The sequence below is a fragment of the Camelina sativa genome, chromosome 17 (genome assembly GCF_030686135.1).
Source record: "Camelina sativa cultivar CO46 ecotype springtype chromosome 17, ASM3068613v1".
NCBI classification, from domain to species: domain Eukaryota; kingdom Viridiplantae; phylum Streptophyta; class Magnoliopsida; order Brassicales; family Brassicaceae; genus Camelina; species Camelina sativa.
The window spans coordinates 3130954-3150336 of NC_141896.1; the positions used below are offsets into that span (position 1 = coordinate 3130954).

At 37.2% G+C, this 19383-nt stretch overlaps 5 protein-coding genes and 1 pseudogene across 6 annotated transcripts; 3 read left to right on the plus strand and 3 right to left on the minus strand.

The window, feature by feature from the left end:
- Positions 1-156: 156 nt before the first annotated feature.
- On the minus strand, positions 157-2750 carry LOC104755006 (protein SUPPRESSOR OF K(+) TRANSPORT GROWTH DEFECT 1). Its single transcript, XM_010477315.3, has 8 exons — positions 2055-2750; positions 1858-1963; positions 1393-1591; positions 1233-1301; positions 1078-1152; positions 903-1001; positions 664-819; positions 157-509 (listed from the first exon to the last, which is right to left on the minus strand). Exons 1-8 carry the CDS (start codon positions 2539-2541, stop codon positions 384-386), a joined length of 1317 nt encoding a protein of 438 aa, XP_010475617.1. The 5' UTR covers positions 2542-2750; the 3' UTR covers positions 157-383.
- A 315-nt stretch (positions 2751-3065) lies between these two features.
- On the plus strand, positions 3066-5028 carry LOC104755007 (beta-1,6-galactosyltransferase GALT29A pseudogene; annotated as a pseudogene). Its single transcript, XR_015586590.1, has one exon. The product of XR_015586590.1 is annotated as a beta-1,6-galactosyltransferase GALT29A pseudogene (transcript).
- Positions 5029-5213: 185 nt separating this feature from the next.
- LOC104755008 (zinc finger protein WIP3-like) lies at positions 5214-8489 on the minus strand. The gene is made up of 2 exons (XM_010477317.3): positions 7680-8489; positions 5214-6350 (listed from the first exon to the last, which is right to left on the minus strand). Exons 1-2 carry the CDS (start codon positions 8265-8267, stop codon positions 5925-5927), a joined length of 1014 nt encoding a protein of 337 aa, XP_010475619.1. The 5' UTR covers positions 8268-8489; the 3' UTR covers positions 5214-5924.
- Positions 8490-9780: 1291 nt separating this feature from the next.
- On the plus strand, positions 9781-13296 carry LOC104755009 (protein NO VEIN-LIKE). The gene is made up of 5 exons (XM_010477319.3): positions 9781-10216; positions 10314-10651; positions 10924-11434; positions 11565-11678; positions 12500-13296. Exons 1-5 carry the CDS (start codon positions 9863-9865, stop codon positions 13118-13120), a joined length of 1938 nt encoding a protein of 645 aa, XP_010475621.2. The 5' UTR covers positions 9781-9862; the 3' UTR covers positions 13121-13296.
- A 3154-nt stretch (positions 13297-16450) lies between these two features.
- Positions 16451-19136, plus strand: LOC104755010 (uncharacterized). The gene is made up of 5 exons (XM_010477320.2): positions 16451-16713; positions 16813-16990; positions 17087-17298; positions 17386-17650; positions 17732-19136. Exons 2-5 carry the CDS (start codon positions 16832-16834, stop codon positions 18011-18013), a joined length of 918 nt encoding a protein of 305 aa, XP_010475622.1. The 5' UTR covers positions 16451-16713; positions 16813-16831; the 3' UTR covers positions 18014-19136.
- On the minus strand, positions 18043-19111 carry LOC104755011 (U-box domain-containing protein 1-like). The gene has a single exon (XM_010477321.3). The coding sequence runs from the start codon at positions 19109-19111 to the stop codon at positions 18143-18145; it is 969 nt and encodes a 322-aa protein (XP_010475623.2). The 3' UTR covers positions 18043-18142.
- Positions 19137-19383: the final 247 nt, after the last annotated feature.

Consider the following 19383-nt stretch of genomic DNA (forward strand, 5'->3'; position numbering starts at 1 on the left):
ATGATTGCAAGTTAGTAGAAATCAGCGCACAAGCCTTGAACCATGGTGGTCCTTTTGTTTTGGATGTGAACGTGTGTAAGCTAGGTGTCATTTTACCAGATTGTGTGCGAGTACATACGATCATTTTATTGTTGATAGAATCATAGAATTTAAATATTAGAGGCAAAAAATTAAGAATATACGCAATGATGTATAGTATAGTGGAGACTCTGACTTTAGCATCAGGAAACAATCATGTCAGAAATAATTTACACAATTAGAAAACTAAAATTCAATGATGTGCATTAAACGAATTGTTCTCCTCCTAGTGCATACATACATAACCGGGAACTCGAGATTTTCCCTGCAACTAATAATGCCGAGCAATTTGATCAATGCCATCTTCAACCATCCTCTCCAAACTCTTTTGTGAAATTCACATGGACCTCAAGGTCAGACTTGCTCACTGTCGGTCGCTGTCTTGCTAGTACCTTATCAAAATCCGTTTTCGCGATAGGCGGTGGAATAATCTGTTGTGTTTCGAATCAAAACAAATGAACGACCATCATCACCAAAACAACTTCAACGATTGAAATTTCCTCAAGACCAAATGCATATAGAAATATGTATTCTCATGCTAAGATATTATGAGTATGACAGCAAATTCAGACTTTTGACGACTACCTTTTCAGCAAGCCCTTTTGCTGCTAAATCCTGCATTGTAGTCTGAATGGCACCAGGTTGTTTAGGCCCGCATGGCCTCCACGTACGATCAGTAGCCTTGAAAAAGAACATGGCGTCTTGGGTTTTTCGAACTGGTTCAAACAGAACATCCTTGACCTGCAGAGGAGTAGAAACCACTCAGGACAAAATTTTGTTTAATTATTTTGATAGAAATAACAACTCTGGCCAAAGCCACCTACACAAACAGCCACATCTGAACCAGAGAATCCCTCTGTCTTGCGAGCTAAATATGCAAAATCAGCTTCTTTCAAATTATGAGGAGTATCTCCCAAATGCACCTGATTCATACACGAATATCATTAGGTTTGGGTCTCCTGAATTTACTTTGAGAAAAGTTTAAAGTCAATTCAGTACTTTGAACATGTGCTGACGAGCCTTCACATCGGGTAGAGGGATATAGATACGCTTATCAAAACGTCGCCTAATAGCCTGCAATGAACATGGTATTTAGTATTATTCTAAAGCAGGAAACTAATTCAAAAACACCAATCCACTCTTATGAGTTTCACCTGATCAAGAGCATACGGTGTATTTGTTGCTGCTAGCACAAGGACTTTCTCATCATTGTGTCCGACACCCTAAAATAAAAGAGAAATAGAGAGAAAGAGAAAAGTCATGTTTCTGCTCATAATTCATTCCCAGAAGGTTTCTTTCTAATAACCTTTTCACCTGCATCTGCACAAGAAGCTCTGTTTTGATACGTCTTGAAGCTTCACTATCATTGCCTTCCCCACGTTGACCACACAAAGAATCTATCTCATCAACAAAAATGATCGACGGAGCACTCTCACGAGCCATCTCAAAAAGGTTCGATACTAGCTTTTCACTTTCACCCATCCACTTCGAGACCAAGTCCGATGAAGACACACTAATGGTTGGGAGACAAAAAAAAGTATACGATAATTCAAAAGCTGCAATATGTTCCCAATTACAAAAACACAGCAAACTTGACAGAGTAAAAGCCTTCAAGGTAAAGGTATATTGGCAAGAAACTGATGCATATTTAAACCCAAAGATCTGCAACTATAGGCTAGCTATTACAGCAGGCTGCATATACTTGTGACTGAACCAAGTGAATCATATACCTTGGCAAGTCTTACAACAAGAAGAGCTATAATCGAAACATAACGTTACCTGAAAAACGTAGAGTCAGATTCAGTAGCAACAGCCTTAGCCAAGTATGATTTACCAGTTCCAGGAGGCCCAAACAGAAGAAAAGCTCGCCATGGCTGCCTCTTGCCTAATCATAACAAGTAATAAGATTGATCAATACAAGTAAATCAGATTACATGGAAGACTCCAATCCAAAATTAAAAAGTAGAAACATTCACCGGTGAAGAACTGTGGGAACTTGACAGGCAAAATCACAGCTTCCTGCAACGATTGTTTAGCACTCTCAAGCCCAGCAACATCAGTCCACTTAACATTAGGCTTTTCCCTAACAATAGCAGAGTTTAACCCAGCTCGAAGCTTTGATTGCTCCGTGTCCTCTCCATATCCATCTCCTCCGTCTTTTCTGGGCTTGCTCTTCGGCTTCTTGGCGACAGCTGCAGCATCACCACCACCACCGTTGGATCCTGGACCCGACCCACCTTCGTCCAAAACAGCACGAAGCTCCTCTGCACGACGGAGATACTCGTTGAATTTATGGGTGATAGCTTCTCGGATCTTAGGGTTCTTCTCATACTTGAGATGGGTCTTGAAGTACTCAAGAGCGTTCATGTATAAAGGGAAAGCTTTATTGTAGTTGCCAACATTGTCCTCTTGAACAGCTTGCTTCACGTACTCGATCGCTTGTTCTTTGAAATTGCTGTACATATCTTTTTTAGGGTTTTACAAAAATCGATTCAAAGTTGAAAACTTTATCTCAAAATAGATCAGATAATTATATGAAATCATAGAAGAATCGTGGATGAATCCATGATCATAAATTATTTCACAGGTCAAATAAGGAAAAGCAGATGATTTATTCAAGTCGGTGTAACAGAGAAAAGAGGAAAATTGGAAATTGGAAATTTTTGACGTTTGAAAAATAAAAAACAACAGAATGTTTTTGTATACAACCTCAAAACGTCAAGGCGTCTGTCTCTCTTTTGACGGATGATGAGTGTTTTTTTTTTCCTAACCGTTTTGGTTAATGGGAAGAAAAGTACTTGCCGTTTTAATACAATTATATGGGCTATACTGGGCTTAGACTCAACCGGTTTGCTCGGCACCACGAGCCCAAATAAAAAAGGTTTAAAAAGAGCTTCATTTAATGGACTTTTAAATAGGTTGGCCGAAGGACGTAGACAAAAAAACCTAATTGACAACACTCTCTCTACCTTACCTAAAGTACCCAACCAACTTTAACAATAGAAGTAGAATGGTTTCCCAAAACAAATCTCCTCCTCTTTGATTTATTATTGTGACATCATTATTCTCCACTTTACACAATGAAGCTACCACTCTCTCTTCTCTCCAACATGACTGCAACTTACTTTACATAAAAAGAAAGAGTAGTAATTGAATGATTTGTTTAATGTTAGTTGAATTGGATCTATCTCTCTCCCCCTTCAGATCTCTCCTCCATTTAAGGCCTTCCCTCATATCTCACACTTCCCCACTCCCCAATTTAAGCAACAATGTCAATGTCGTCTCTTTGACTTCAGTTTCACTCTATCCTCTTTTCACCTTTTCTCTTCTTTCTTTCACCTTCTCAAGTTTTCTTCTGTAGCTTCTTCCCTCAAGTTTCTGATCATAGATTTCATATAAAGTTTCGGCCTTTACTAATACCCGTTCAATGGATCCGACTTCAAGATCCGACCCACGCCGTCAATTTAATTAAGAAACTTCCCGACGTTTTTATCTCTCCGTGGAGCCGATGAAACGATCCGTTAGACCACTCTTTAGTGCTCTCCTCTTCGCTTTCTTCGCCGCCACACTCATTTGCAGAGTGGCGATTCGCCGGAGCAGCTTCACCTTCGCCTCCGCAATCGCCGAGCTCGGCAACTCCGGACTCATGACGACTGAAGAGATCGTATTCAACGAGACATTGCTCGAATTCGCCGCCATTGATCCCGGCGAACTCAAGTTCAAGCAAGAGGTCGATCTGATTTCTGATTACGACAACACTCGGAGAACCCACCGCCGCCATTTCAGCTCCATGTCAAGACCGAGCGAACAACAACAACATCGCCATGGGAGCAGCAGCAGAGACATTGCTTCTAAATTTCCGGTAACGCTTCGTTCCCCTCAGGTTTATCGTTACTGGTCAGAGTTCAAGAGAAATTTACAACTTTGGTCTCGTAGAAGAAGAGCTTATGAACCTAACGTCATGTTAGATTTGATCAGATTAGTCAAGGTTCCGATTGATTCACACAACGGTGTAAGTGGTATAAGATACTCATCTTGTGCAGTGGTTGGTAATAGTGGAACATTGCTGATTAGCCAATACGGTGATCTCATTGATAAACATGAGATTGTGATTCGGTTGAACAATGCGAAAACAGAGAGGTTTGAGAAAAAGGTCGGATCAAAAACGAACATATCATTCATAAATAGTAACATTTTGCATCAGTGTGGGAGAAGGCAGAGTTGTTACTGTCATCCTTATGGCGAAACTGTTCCCATTGTGATGTACATTTGCCAACCGATTCACGTTTTGGATTATACTGTTTGCAAACCATCGCATAGAGCTCCTCTGATTATCACTGATCCGAGATTCGATGTCTTGTGTGGTAGAATCGTTAAGTATTACTCGGTCAAGAAGTTCTTGGAAGAGAAGAAAGCGGAAGGGTTTGTTGATTGGAGTAAAAACCATGAAGGGTCGTTGTTTCATTACTCGTCAGGTATGCAGGCTGTGATGCTTGCGGTGGGAGTTTGTGAGAAAGTTAGTGTTTTCGGGTTTGGGAAGTTGAATTCAACCAAGCATCATTACCATACTAATCAGAAGGCTGAGTTAAAGCTTCATGACTATGAAGCAGAGTATAGATTGTATCGCGACTTGGAAAACAATCCTAGGGCTATCCCGTTCTTGCCTAAAGAGTTCAAGATCCCTTTGGTAAAAGTTTACCATTGAAAAAAATACATATATACCATCAAAGAGTTTTGTCAGAGAGTTGTGTTATTGTTTGTTTCAAGCGAAGAAGCTTGTTGGCAAGAGTTTTGCACTGTCGTTTTGTTCCCAAGTCCCAAAGATTTTGTTTGAGATTGGGGGGTGGAGACTAACACTTTCCCTAAAATGGTAAGGAGTGAGTGCTTTTTACAGATTTTTTAGATTTGTGGTGTCACACACATATTGAAATATATGGTAAATTTTGGCGATATACACATCTATTGACTATTGTATAAGTCAAAATCGTTCAGATGACGTGTCAAGTCTTACGAGCGATCAGATTTTGTTGTTGTAACGTGAAATTTATAAGTTCAACAACAACAAAAACACAATATCATGAATCTTTGTAAACAACAAATTGAGAGCACATGATATGTAATGAAAAGAGATACAATAAAGGAAGAGTCTTTAATCATTGAGGATTACATCGTACAATAATGAAGTGAAGCACACCAATTTTCTCTTCTAATACAAATTACATTGTGAGAAACAGAAAATTCACGTGCTTCACAAAATTTTAAGCGATAAAACACCCTTATTTTAAATAAGGAAACCGTAATTAAGACTCGGATCATACTTAATTGCTACTAATCACTAAGATAACTAGGGGTTTACACGAGCCACAATATGCTCCCCAACAAATACAACCCTCGTAAAAAGGAGAAGTTTTTGTTAGTGAGCATAATTAAACCTCCTTTCTTAAGGTTACTTCGTAGCCAAAGTCCCTCACCAAACCAAGAACCTTAATGATATCACATGCATTGTACGTAACACACCAATACTCAAACCCATGTCTCAAACATTAAAAAGAAAAAAGAAAGAAGAAACTGTTAGACAAACACCGGGCTTTATGTGGACTTATCTTAACCATAAATCCCAACAAAAAGATCTAAATTTTAAAATGTTGCTTCATTTTATGAGGTAAATTTCCATATTCTTTTTTATATATCGAGTCTAACAAAGAATTTCTCCCTTTTCAAGATAGAAATTCTTTGGTAGACTTGAGATGTTTTTGTGGGGGATAGTTTGAAGCAACATTAGAAAATTCAGATCTTACCGGTCACTCGATGATTCCACAGTCTCTCCGGTGTATCTAACATCACTCTCACTCTGTAGTGACACATTCTGTATCCTCCTCAAAACCATCAAAAGAAAGAGACGGGTGAGGAGCATGTCCACTGCCGAAGGACCTGATGTGGTCCTTGAGAGACCTCTTGTGCTTGAAATCTGACCCACATGTACAATACCAAAGCTTTCCACAGTTTTTCTCGTGGGTCCTCCAGTCGCCTTTCACAGCCAGGGCTTTGCCACATTTGCCGCAAGAGAAGGGCTTGGAGCCATGCTTACGTTTGTAATGTGTCTGAAGTGTACGAAAATCTTTCAAGGGCTTAGACCGTGGATGGTTGATGTTGTTCTTGCATCCCTCTGCACAACAATAGCATGGCAGCCGCAAGATAGCCGCAGGTTGGGTTGTGCCCTTCAACGAGTCAGCCCCTTTTCTGAACTCAGATCCATGTCCCCACATATGCATCTGTACATGTTTTGCGTATATAAATTCGTTAGAACATAAGAAATTCTACTTGTGTATAATTCTATAGAAATTTTTTATATTTCTAATGAATATTATCGTATTAATATTTTATCTGACACTAATCGACAATTATAATCTGTAGGACGCAAATTTGCTCGTTCCATTCCTAAATAGGGCTCAAATGCATGCTCATGAGTGCGCATTTTCATATAGGATGAGACTTAACGGACATAAAAGAACTTACGAAACTTTTGACCACTTCCACTTCTAGTGTATGGGACAAATTTAATAATTAAGAAACCATATATGTGTAAGAAAATGGTGTGTTATCTACTTGAAAAAAAGAAGGTATTGGTTAAATGATTTAATTCGAATTAAAGTTGGGACCAAAGTAAATTTATACTAGTATATATGGCAAAGGAGAGAATCCTAAGTAAAATAGAAACAAGTGATACTTAATTAGAATTTAGAAGGCTTTTTACCCCAGATCTTCATTAGGTTAAGTAATCGATTGCATATATTCAGTAAAAGTAGTATGATCATTGTTTTTTTTTGTTTTCTCCCCTTTTTTGGTTTCTTGCTGAATTATACTTTACCAAATCCCACTCCGTGATTATTCTTTTGCTTTTTGGCTTTTCAACCAAAAGGCAAGGCAAACAATGAAAAAAGTCAAAAGATTTTTTGAAGATTTCTCAACTAATCCAGACGTTACATACCCAATATAATCCTTCTCTCAATTGATTATATACGAATCATACACCAACCGCGATTAATTATCGTAATAATTAAGTCATCAATGTAATTAAATTCCTTCCAGTATTCTGTATGTACTGTGTACCTATATATATCTAATATCTTCGAGAATGTATGATTATAGTACAACATAATTCATACAAAAGGAAGTGTATGGTCTATATAAGGAATTATTGTAGGTAATTGGTAATGTATGCATGATCATACAATTATATAAACTTATTAACGGAATACATTGATCATACACCTTTTTTGTGTGTGTTAACTAAGACTTTTAAAAAACTAAATTTTGTATGCTGCGATAATAAGGGTAAATTTCTTTTTGAATTGAAAAAAATGTATAAATTTATCAACTTTTTTTTGTGCTCATTTATGAATATATATTAGAATGGACAAAGGGCAAAGGTAAAGTTGACATAGTGATAATGTTTCTTTTTTTTGTTTTTCTCTCTAGGTAAATATGATATCTATATAGTGATGACGGTTAACACATAATGCAAGATTTGTATATGAACGTAGATATCTAAAACAAATCATATATGGTAATTAAGGATGATAGAGAGAATTAAGACGTACCTGCATGTTATTGTACCTATTGAACGTTTTGCTGCAAATAGAGCAAGCAAATTGCATTGGACCGACATGAATCTGAGCAGGACTTGGTATCCAAAACCTCTGCCCACAGACTTCCATATCAGAATCAATCACCTCCTCATCATACTTCATCTTTCTCCTCTTCTTCATCATCACCACGCCATCGTCTATTATCTCTCTCTTGATGGGTTTCTTCTGATGATCAGAAGTTGTGTCAGAGTCATCCTCCTCCGCCGAGTTACCACGGTGATAATTAGGAAACCCGATTTGGAGAGTAACCACATCATCCTTACTCTCTTCTTTAATATCTTCCAAGGCTTGACGACTCTTATTTTCCATGAGCTTGTTTAGAAGAGGCAAGCATTGAATAGAGGTGTTGAGTGGTTCTTGTGATTGGTATAAGAATAGAGACCGTTCCAACATGTTCATCTGACTCTGATTTGATCTTGATATAGCATCTCTTGTCTTCATACGATATAACATAGAAGGAGAAGATGGAGGTTTAAGCCATTCGATGAAGCTTGGTGATTCCAAACTTAAACCCTTCTCGTAAGGATTCATCAAACTCATCTCTCTCTCTCACTCTTTTTTTTTCTCTCTCTCTCCCTCGCCCTCTCCCTCTCTCTCCCCACGATAAAAGGGTAAGATTAGTAGTAGGAAAAGGTTATAGATCAACCTACCTGGTGTGTGTGTATCGTAGCCGTTCGTCAAAATAGGTTATTTCCTATTGTTTTCTCCAATACAAAATCTTCGTCGTCAGTAAATTTTTTGTTTTTTTCTTCCTACCCCAACACGTATTATTATATGTAGATATGTCGACGTTCGCACGTGTCTACGCGTTTACATGAAGGGGAAAAAATTTGTAATTTTCTTCATACAAAATGTGGTGTGGGTCTTACTTCATATAGTGAAAAAGCAAACGCACAAGCACAAGGCTTTTCAATGAAAGAGAATCCTAAGACTCGTAGTCTTTTAGTTTTTCTTCTTTACCCTCAATTCCTTTTCCCATTTACTAAGATGTTCTAACATGTCTTATACCAACAAATACGATATATCCTTTCATCATTTTATAGTCATAATTGTCTATTAAGTGCATATAGACCGGCGAAGACAAAATTCATCATTACATCAAAACAACAATTTCAACATCATTTTAGCCGTCTTTTTAGGGACAAATGATAAAAAGCAAAACTGATACAAAATCACGCGTTCACTTTTATTGACGTTTTTGATGATCCAAGTAGCAGTTATTAGTTACACGAATTTGATGATATATATACACCACTCCCATACGCACGTAAGACTTTTCTAGCTAGGACTCTAATCCACAATTTACGTTTTGTTTAAGATATAATTCGCTAGTATATGCTAAAAACTAATAAGTGTGAAACTAGGTACTTTCATTGTATTTCATTCCCAATTAAATTTTGTTATGGTTTGCATTACTAGTTAATCCATGCACTCATATATACTACTAGTTTGCAGAACTGTTCTTTTCCTAAAACTAATTTTAATTGATAATATCAATATGTATGAGTTTTAGATTCAAAGTTTTAAATTTTAGTAGTATGAAGATTTGGAAGAGATAGAGATAGTGGAGTTTGACCTATAAGCACAAGAAATTTTTCTTCGAACAGATACAAAGGTTAACCGCGGTTTAGTCAATACCTGAAGGAATAAAATACTCAAAAAGAAAAAGTATATATATGATTAAACAAACTGGAGTACAGTAGTCATTAAGTCGAAACTAAAAGCTTATTCAATGTATGTGACTATGTGTCAATGTTGTGGTGGAGCCTAAATGAATACTAACGGTTGGTATTATAGCTAACGGTTGAATCGTGTGTTTTCATTCACGAATAATATGGTTTACTTTTGCCATGCGTTTCAAATACGGTCAAATATTTTTCTTTTTTTTTTTGACGATACGGTCAAATATTTTTCTCTGGTCATGTTTTGTGAACCAATTTAATTAAGAACCAATTTAATTAAAATTGCACTGTTTAATTTTATTGACCATCACCGGTTAAGTTATCAGATGCTAAATTAAAAACCGGTACGTTTCGGCTTAAACCTTAAACCTAGAGAGAGAGCTTTTAAACCCTTTCTTATGTTCTACTTCTTCGCCGATACCTTTTTTTTGTCGTTATTTCCGAGGCCGACCAATGCAAGGGACTCACGACGGCTCGTGGTATCAACGCGCCTCCGCGAACGGTGAATATGTTCCTCAAGCGACTCCTGCGTTTTTCAATTTCAGTATCCATCAGCCCATTAGATACAATTTCCAGACACAGCAGCAAAATCTCAACTTCCCTCATCCGCAGTTTGGCGGTAATGTTGAAGTCATTCGAATTGATAATGCTGTCAACAAGACGCGTAATTCGCTAATTGCTGCTGGAGAGAACGTTTCTTCGACTAGGGTTTGGCAATTGGTTCAATCACAACTTCAAGCTGATTCTTTAGGGATGCATATGCAAGATGTTCCTTCGCTTCGCCAACTTATGTCCCTTGAAGGCAAGGTAAAGCTTGAAACTTTATTCATTAAGAACAGAACAGAGCCTATCTATTGTAAAGTTGATTCCTTTTAGGATTTATATGCTTCTTGATGTCCTGTAGATCATTGCATTTATTCACTGCTTCGTTGGGGCTAGAGGAATTGTGACCCTGTATGAATTGGAAGTGGCAATATGTCGAAACGAGGGCGTTGGTTGCTTTGATGATCTGGGATTGGGACCTTTGCTGCAGCATCCACTTGTCTCGCTCTATTTTCCATCCTTCTCTGGTTCTACTGGCCTAGTTCGGATCACTAGTGAGGAGATATTCACATTTCTTGATAGCTATCTGAACACTTATGATATTGACGATGTTAAGGTCGATGAATTCTTGAATTTTGTTGCTGTGAGAAAATCAGTTACAAGCAAAGAAAAGCTCGGTGTTCGTATTCAGAACTTGCGGTATGATAATTGTTATTTTAGGTTATCTAAAGTTGCGTATAAGTTACTTAGTTTGATGATATTAAGCTGGTTAGATAGCTTTGTTTTCAAAAGTCCAGCAATTTCGTTTGATCAGTTTTATAGTTTATCTATGCCTTAAATTTGTTTATTTCAATTGTATGTAGAAATTGAAGTTTGGTTACAAGAAGTGGGTTGGTGGTTCGATTATGTTCTTAATTGATTCGTAATATAAACTGCATTAGCTTATTGAATCTGATTAATACATTTTATAGGATGTATGTATCTTTCATTCAAGACGCAAAGAGACAAGAAGGCGAAACATTAAAGATCTTGCTGACTGAACTGCATCAGAAGTATCGCATCCTCTCACCAAAGAAACAAGAGCAAGATAAGGATTATTGTGGCAAGCATACAAGTTTTGATTCATTGAGCTCGGAGGACGATGATAATGCTGAAGAGATTAATGTTAATAGTTATGAACGTTTCAGTACTTGTCCATATCCATCTGTTGCAGAAGAGATTAAGCGTCTTGGGAGCTCCAGTAAGAAAAGAAAGGCTGAGAGTCGTATTCGTGAAAAATCTGACTTTCACAAACTGCTTAGAAGAGACCCCTCTGAATTACGTAGAGGGCATGCGAAACAAGAGATACCGAAATTGGCAGATGATTCTGATGCTAAGCAGCTTTTCAGTCTCAGTGAGGCTGATTTCACACAATCTGAAGGAGCTCTGAGATTGTTCGTCTCAACTTGGAAGGACACATGTAAAGAGTTAAGCATGTCAATGGTAAGTCCATGTTGAGTATATCGTGATTGGATGACTCTTTATATCCTACATTAGATTTTTGCTTGAATCTGACAGTGAATCATCTTAAGTGAGGTATGCTTTACTCTCTAATACTCTCTTAATTTTGTAGTTTGTCGAGAAAGTATTGTCTACTTACAACTTGGGTGGATCCGAAGTACAAGCTCACGTTAAAACGGCTAAAGTGATGTCATCATTTCCATTTAATGGATTACTACATGTCGCTGTGAGTTAGTGGTCATATTAAATACATGTCTGTTAAGTGAGCACATATTTCAAATTGAAGGATGCGGGAAAGTTTCACCTTTTGCTATTCTGATTTACATCCAAATTCATTTTTTTACTTCACTTTTACAGTTTGCTTACCTTTGGTTTACCTTATCTACGCTTTTTTGCCCCTTTGCTATATTTTCCAAGTAGCACAGGCTCACTATTTTTTTGTGACACCTTCTTCTCAAATTTTGAGAAAATTTCCAAATATGGAAGCTAGACCATTTTCACTCATACTTTTACTACTTTGGTTTTAAGCGTTTTCTCTTATCGTTTTCTGATCCTTCTTATGCTCCCTGCTCTCGCGCTGAGACTTAGCACCCAGTTGCAAAGTCTTGGAGTTGAGTTAGCAAATGTAAAAACTTCCCTAGTTCAGCTTTGCTCTTTGATTCTGCATGTGCACATCACTATATCACTGAGGCAGGCTGAAAAAGGATAAAGGTTGCGCCCGTTACCAGATCCAGTCCCCAATTCATCTCCCTGTCCTTATGTAGGGAATGTCTGAAACTGAAACCTGGTTGGTTGCCTTTATGAAAAAAAAGTCTCTTACAATTTCATTTTACACCTGAATTTGACATGGATTTGTAGCAGTGCTACACCTAGTTTGGAGTCTTGTGCAAAAAAGCTTTAAGCTATGTCTTCCGGAAGTGCTGCATTCTCTTTCTTCAAATATCCTTGTTTTAGTGAAAAATCTGTTTCTGCATTTCAGGGAATATATATTCTTGTCTTTGATTCTTTAATCTTCTTTTGCTGAAATTTCTCTCCTCTTGTTATCAGAAGGAGCTTGTAACAGAGGCTCTTGAGGAACAGATACCGACTGAGATCACAGATACAAACATAGTTGCTGGATATGATGACTGCGTAGGGACAACAAGTTCAAGAGCTAATAAGCCGAACCAATCATGTCCTATGTCCATGAAGAGTGGCTCAACTTCAGGAAATCTCGTTCATGAATGGAACAATTCCGTCTCAAGAGATCGTCACACCGGCACACCTTGGGCTGCACAAGCGCAACAGACTGGTAGGAAAGGTGAAGAAATTGCTTACAAATACTTTGTTGCAAAATACGGGAAGAAGGCTCTGGTTAGATGGGTTAACGAGCAGAGCGAAACCGGGTTACCTTACGATCTAGTTATCGAAAACAGAGGCGGTAAGAAAGATTACGTAGAGGTGAAAGCAACTGTATCAACAGGGAAAGACTATTTCAACTTGACGATGAATGAGTGGCAATTTGCAAATGAGAAAGGAGAGAGTTACGTTATTGCTCATGTTTTGTTAGGCAACAGTAATGCCATCCTTACACAACATAGGAATCTTGTCAAGTTATGCCAAGAAGGTCATCTAAGGTTATTGATTCTCATGCCCAACCAGCGAAACGAGGTCAACGTCTCATGTTAAACCCATTTCAGTTTTTTTTTGTTCAAGTATTTTACAGTGATATTATGTATTGATTTTGTTATTAAACTCGTTTTAAATCTTAGTTATCCAAAATTTGGATGGGGATTTGAAAATGACCTTTTCCAAACATAAAAAAACCGGTCAAGGATTGTGATAAGGAATCCTTTATTACCCTATATGATTTGTTGACATGGCATCCAAGAATTTGGGGATAGAACCGTCTAAGACCATCACCATTGTATTTCTCTATTTTTTTTCTCTAAAATAGAGTAACTCAAAAATAGAGCACTGTTTTCCTTCAATATATTACTCTATTTTTACCTCTATAATAGAGTTAGTGTAAAAAAATAGAGGTGAGAATAGAGTTGCTATATATATAGAGCAATCCTATTATTTTCTCTATTTTAGAGTAAAATATAGAGTAGGGTTAGAGCAAATGTTGCTCTATAATAGAGATTTGACTCTAAAATAGAGTGGGGTTAGAGATGTCCTAATGATTGCGATAAGATGTATTCGAAAATCTCAAAAAGAACAGGTTGTAAAAAGGGAAAATTCCCAAAAAAAAACCTCAACTTATTTTAATTTGGACGTTTAATATCCAATACTTTTTGATTGGAATAATGTCAAATAAAATCTCATTTTTAGAAAATTGGTCGAATGAACCCATGATTTAACAGAGGTTAACCTGTGCTTGACGGAATCGCTAGACCGGAGGGAATTTTCAACAACACGTTTTTAAATAGATGTATAGGATCAACGTATCTATATGATTATATCAAGGTAGTCTAATGGTAAAGTGTTGGTTTTGGTCCAACCGAATCCGGGTTCGAGTCCACGTTCCCACGTCTTTCTTAATTTTTATGCCCTTTTGCCTTCTCTGTTACAGATGGCCCAGATCTAACGAAAATCAAATAGAAGCGAAGATGGAAAAAATCTATATCAATCGACAAAGCTGCTGTACCAGCGTCGCAAGAGCAGAGAATCCATCGGATTGAAAACCCTCTCAGATTGGACAGAGAAGCAAAGTTGTTGTACCAGCGTCGCAACTCACAAGAGCAGAGAATCCATCAATCCAACTTGAAATTTAAAACCCTTTCAGATGGGACATCGCAAAACCCTAAGAATCCAGAGAAACGGAGGATGATGGTGAATGATGATGGCTACGACGTCGTTTAATGTGGAAGCGAAAAAAGAAAAAAAAACCTGAAGAAGCGTTAGGGTAGGGAATCGAACCTTTATGTTGATGGTTGCAAAAGGAACCATCTACCACTAGACTACATTAATATCTTAGTCCAGCGTCGTATACATGTTATATATAACTATTTAAAAACGTGTGTTTAAAATTTTAGCCGGTTTAGTAATTCCGTCACGCAGGTCAACGTGTCCGTTAAGTCGTATGTTCGATTCGACCAACTTTTTTAAAATAAGGTTTTATTTGTCATCAATTTAGTACATCAGGTATTATTATTCCAATCAAAAAGTATTGGGTATTAAACATCTAAACTAAAATAAGTTGAGGTTTTTTTTGGGAATTTTCCCGTTGTAAAAATGTTGTTTCCAACTTCCAAACAATATATATATATACATTTTTAAGTACAGTTTAAATTCTAACCTTGAACTTCAACTTATTTATATAATTGATCTTAAAAATTGCACAAAAAAAACAATAAGTAAAATACGGAAATCAAATTTGATTATCTTCATAATATACAAAAATCAAAAATCAATTATTTCCTAAAATATCTCTACTAAACTTATTTCTATTTTTTCTAAACCAATTTCGGTTTATACTTACACAATCTTTATATTTAACAATATATTCCTAAAATATCTCTAAAATACATTTTCTGTCTTCTTTAAAAATTGAAATATAGCAATTTTTTTCTAAATAAATAAACAATCGAATATTATACATTATCAATTTCAAATTTATTAATTCAAAATTATATTTTTATAATTTTTCTATTTAAAGGAAATAGAGTTCCAAATGAAAATTATAATTTTATATACTTAAAGCAAATTCTCAATGAAAATTATAATTTTTATATACTTAAAGCAAATAGAATAATAAATATCTCAATGTTATTATATAAAACTAAAAAATATTATTATTTTATATTGTAACCAACATAATTTTTTTGTTAGTTATAGAAAACCTGAAAAAAAAATAATAGCTGGTTAGAAACTATATAAAAGAATTAAGTAATTTACTCAAAAGTTTATTGTCGTAATGGATCTTGACCTACACATTCTAATATTATATATCTAATTAAGTTTATTAAATTATGATTGTTTTTATTATACATCTAATTATGTAGATTAAATTATGATTACATAAAAAACAAGTTATCGTACTCGAACCCTTACCTCATGGGAGTTTTAAGCAAGTCTAAAGCCACTTCCTCACTTATATAATTTCGTTTTTTTAAATTTTTTTACTTATTTCAATAGTTGTTGGTGGCAATTGCCACCTCCACTCATAATGTGGGTCTCAAGATAAATATTTTACTCAATTTTTTATTGCATTCAAATTCAGTGCACCTAAAAACTTACTAAAACTAGTGGAAAAAATCATGAATTTTGTTTATATTGAACTAAAGCTCTAACTTTTATCGACTTTCCAAATAAATTTTCTTTAATCTTATCAAATAAGGCATGACATAACAACATTTGTTAAGGGTTATTAAACATTAGAATTGACTTTCTAAACAAAATCTTCTTACTATTTAAAAGAATTTGTTAATGGATAATCAAACCAACATTTTCTTCATGTTTTTATGATGTGCTCCAACCGAGATAAGAACTACTTGTTCTATTAGATCCAAGGGACGACAGAACCTTTGCCTTTGACCGTAAGCTTCCCCAAAGGTCGCTTCTCTATTCTAAAGGAGACATCCCTTAACACCAACAAGAATCGAGTGACAGATTTCAATTGACACCTTAAAATAACCTGCATAAGCAAGTCTAGGTTGAGAGTCGGTCATATCTCCGTAAACTAGTGAATGATCTGAGAAGAGATCTGGAACGCTCTGTAAACTAGTGAATGATCTGAGTCATCATAAGCAAGTTTCCTTTGTTCAAGTATTTTACAGTGATAGTATTATTTATTGATTTGGTTATTAAAATCCTTTTTATAGTGATATGAAAATGACCTTTTTCCAAATTTAAAAAACCGGTTATTGACATGGCATCCAAGATTTTGGGGATAGAACCGTCAAGAATATTCGAAAATCTTAAAAAGAACACTTTGTCAAAAATGCTGTTTCTAAGTTATACTAATAATCATGGGAAGTTTCTTTATTGGTTAACTTGTGGGAGAAACAAGATTGAGATTGGTGAAACTGGCAGTGGCGTCTCAGGTTTTACAAACATTGAAATAAAGACGGCTAAAGGATAAAATTCTAAAGAATAGTTTACCCAAAGCATCAGAAGAAGAATATTTTGCTCAATTCTTTATTCCCTTCAAATTTATTACATGAAGGAACTTGCTTTTTTTTTTCAAGTAGCCATCTTTTTTTTATCAATCATCATCATTTAGTGCACATAAAGATTGAAGCTTTTGATACCGTTTCTGTGTTCCTTCTAGATTTTAGGTATCTCCTGAAACTTGGGGTTTTTTTCCAGTTTCATACCCAAATTCATTCCGTGTGGTCCATATGTCATTAATGGCTAAAATCTGTGTCTTTTTGTAGTGGTGCTGTATCAGGGTTGATGGGGGATTCTTCTGCAAGTTCAAACAGGGTTAAGCTTCGGGATGGGAGATTCTTAGCTTATAGAGAAACAGGAGTTCCAAAAGAAGAGGCCAAATACAAAATCATTCTTGTTCATGGCTTTGGAAGCTCCAAAGATATGAGCTTCTCTGCTTCAAATGTAAAAAATGCTCTTTGGATCTTGTCTGGATGTTTCGATACCTCTGTTTTTAATCATTGTGATCCTTAAATCTCACATGGATTTAGTTTTTTTCAGGAGCTAATAGAAGAGCTTGGGGTGTATTTTCTATTCTACGACCGTTCTGGATATGGAGAATCGGATTCAAACACGAAACGCTCATTGCAAAGTGAAGTTGATGACATAACAGAACTTGCAGATCAGTTGGAGTTAGGACCTAAGTTTTACCTAATTGGAATCTCCATGGGATCTTACCCTACTTGGGGTTGCCTAAAACACATTCCTCACAGGCAATTTAACCATTCTTGATACCCAAAACTTAAAGGATGAGGCTAAACAATTTAAGTAACCGTTGAGTATTATGGCTTTCGTTGCAGGCTATCTGGCGTGGCTTTTGTTGCTCCAGTGGTTAATTATCGGTGGCCCTCGCTTCCTAAGAAGCTAATCAAGAAAGATTACAGGAGAGGTATAATCAAATGGGGTTTAAGGATATCGAAATATGCACCAGGACTGTTACATTGGTGGGTTATTCAAAAGCTCTTCCCATCAACTAGTTCAGTTCTTGAAAGCAATCCGGTCTACTTCAACAGCCACGACATGGAGGTGCTTAAGCGAACTACTGGTTTCCCCATGCTTACTAAGGTCACTACCTAACTTAAACTCCATCCAACCCAAATTTGAAGTTGTTTGATCATTTGGTACACAACTTAAAACATTATACAGGATTCACTACGGGAAAGAGATGTTTTCAACACACTAAGAGACGATTTCATGGCTTGTTTCGGGCAATGGGACTTCGAACCTGCAGATCTAAACATTACTAAAGAGAGCTGCATTCACATCTGGCATGGCAAGGAAGACAAAGTTGTTCCATTCCAACTTCAAAGATGCATCTTACAGAAGCAACCTTTGATCAACTACCACGAAATCCCGCAAGGCGGACATTTAGTCGTGCACTACGATGGCGTTTGCGATGCAATTCTACGCTCACTATTGGATTCTTGAACTCACCACAACACCATTAGATGTACAGATTTGTAACGGATCATGTGTTTGATTGATTGATATACATATGTTCAAAAGTGTACAATGAATGTGGAATTAGTAGTAAACACAAACAAGACTGTGTGCAAATCAGATGCTTAAGCTATTTGGATTAACTTCATTGATCAAATAATCAAAACGTGAATCGCCGCCATTAACGAGCTTCAAAAGATCAATCGCCTTCTTCCTTCCTTTCACACTACCGTTCTCAGCAACGTACACGATCCCTTCCATAGCTCCTTCATCAGCACCAGACGCAACCGCCGACGCAACTTCCGACCTCGATTCATCCCCTCCGCATCTCGCCAGATTCAGAAGCGCACCGACGGAGTTCTCCTTGATCCGTAGTGTCGAGCCAGTGCAAGGATCCAACAGATCCGCGAGCACGTTGGCTCCCGAAACTCTCCTCATCCCGTCTTCACTCTCTTCGCATCCAGCGACTTGCGCCATAACCGCCGTCGCATCTTCAACGATCCCGCACCGCGAGTCCTTGACGATCAGCGAGAACAGAGCCGGGATCGCGCCGAGGGAGATCATCGTGGATCTGTTCATCGGGTAGAGAGCGATGGCGAAGAGTGCCTTGAGCGCGTCTTTGATCGACCGGGGATGCGAATTTGGGTACCTGATGATGTGGACGAGGGAGAAGATGATATCTCGTTTAGATCCGATGATAGGACGGTAAGATTCCTCGGCGATCAGGAGGCTGTAAATCGTGGCGGCGGAGGATTGAACCGCGGCGGGGGAAGTGGTTGTGTCGTGGTGACGAAGCGCGTGAGAAAGCGCGTCGAGCAAACCGCGTGAGGACATGAGGGGTTCGCGTGAGGTGATGGAGAGGTTGAGGAGAGTCGCGGCGGCGTTTTCTTGGGAAGAGTGAGACGAAGAGTAGAGAGTCTCGGCGAGGTAAGGGATAGCTCCGGCGTCGGCGATGATGAGTTGGCTGTCGGGATCTTGTTTAGAGATGAGTCTAAGCTCAGCTAAAGCGGCGGCTCTTGTTTGTTCGGAGACAGAGCTTAGCTTGGCGACGATTGATGACATCGTTCTACGCTTTGCTGTTTCCATTGACACAAAACAAAAGATCTGATCTGATGAACCTTTGAGAAAAAAACCTAATTTAATGATCTCTCTCTATTGGATAATGGAGTTGGACTTTTTTGAACAGAACCACTTGTCCTATTGTCGTGTTAAAAGAGTTTGAAACAGTAAACAAAGAATGAAAAGAGTCATCACAATTTCATAAGTGGGAATTAAAAGGTACAACTTTTGTTTTTTTTTTTCGATCAGAAATTTTGAATGTAGTAGTAACCATACCATGTGTCAAAATGCTGATTCTA

Coding starts and splice junctions, on each gene's coding strand:
- LOC104755006 (XM_010477315.3), bottom strand. CDS start 2,541: ATGTACAGCAATTTCAAAGAACAAGCGATCGAGTACGTGAAGCAAGCT. Junction 1,302..1,392: donor AGCTTCTTGTGCAGATGCAG/GTGAAAAGGTTA, acceptor CTTTTATTTTAG/GGTGTCGGACACAATGATGA. Junction 510..663: donor CAAAAGGGCTTGCTGAAAAG/GTAGTCGTCAAA, acceptor GAAACACAACAG/ATTATTCCACCGCCTATCGC.
- LOC104755008 (XM_010477317.3), bottom strand. CDS start 8,267: ATGAGTTTGATGAATCCTTACGAGAAGGGTTTAAGTTTGGAATCACCA. Junction 6,351..7,679: donor ATAGGTACAATAACATGCAG/GTACGTCTTAAT, acceptor AAACATGTACAG/ATGCATATGTGGGGACATGG.
- LOC104755009 (XM_010477319.3), top strand. CDS start 9,863: ATGCAAGGGACTCACGACGGCTCGTGGTATCAACGCGCCTCCGCGAAC. Junction 10,652..10,923: donor GTTCGTATTCAGAACTTGCG/GTATGATAATTG, acceptor TACATTTTATAG/GATGTATGTATCTTTCATTC. Junction 11,435..11,564: donor AAGAGTTAAGCATGTCAATG/GTAAGTCCATGT, acceptor TTAATTTTGTAG/TTTGTCGAGAAAGTATTGTC.
- LOC104755010 (XM_010477320.2), top strand. CDS start 16,832: ATGGGGGATTCTTCTGCAAGTTCAAACAGGGTTAAGCTTCGGGATGGG. Junction 16,991..17,086: donor TGAGCTTCTCTGCTTCAAAT/GTAAAAAATGCT, acceptor AGTTTTTTTCAG/GAGCTAATAGAAGAGCTTGG. Junction 17,299..17,385: donor CTAAAACACATTCCTCACAG/GCAATTTAACCA, acceptor CTTTCGTTGCAG/GCTATCTGGCGTGGCTTTTG.
- LOC104755011 (XM_010477321.3), bottom strand. CDS start 19,111: ATGGAAACAGCAAAGCGTAGAACGATGTCATCAATCGTCGCCAAGCTA.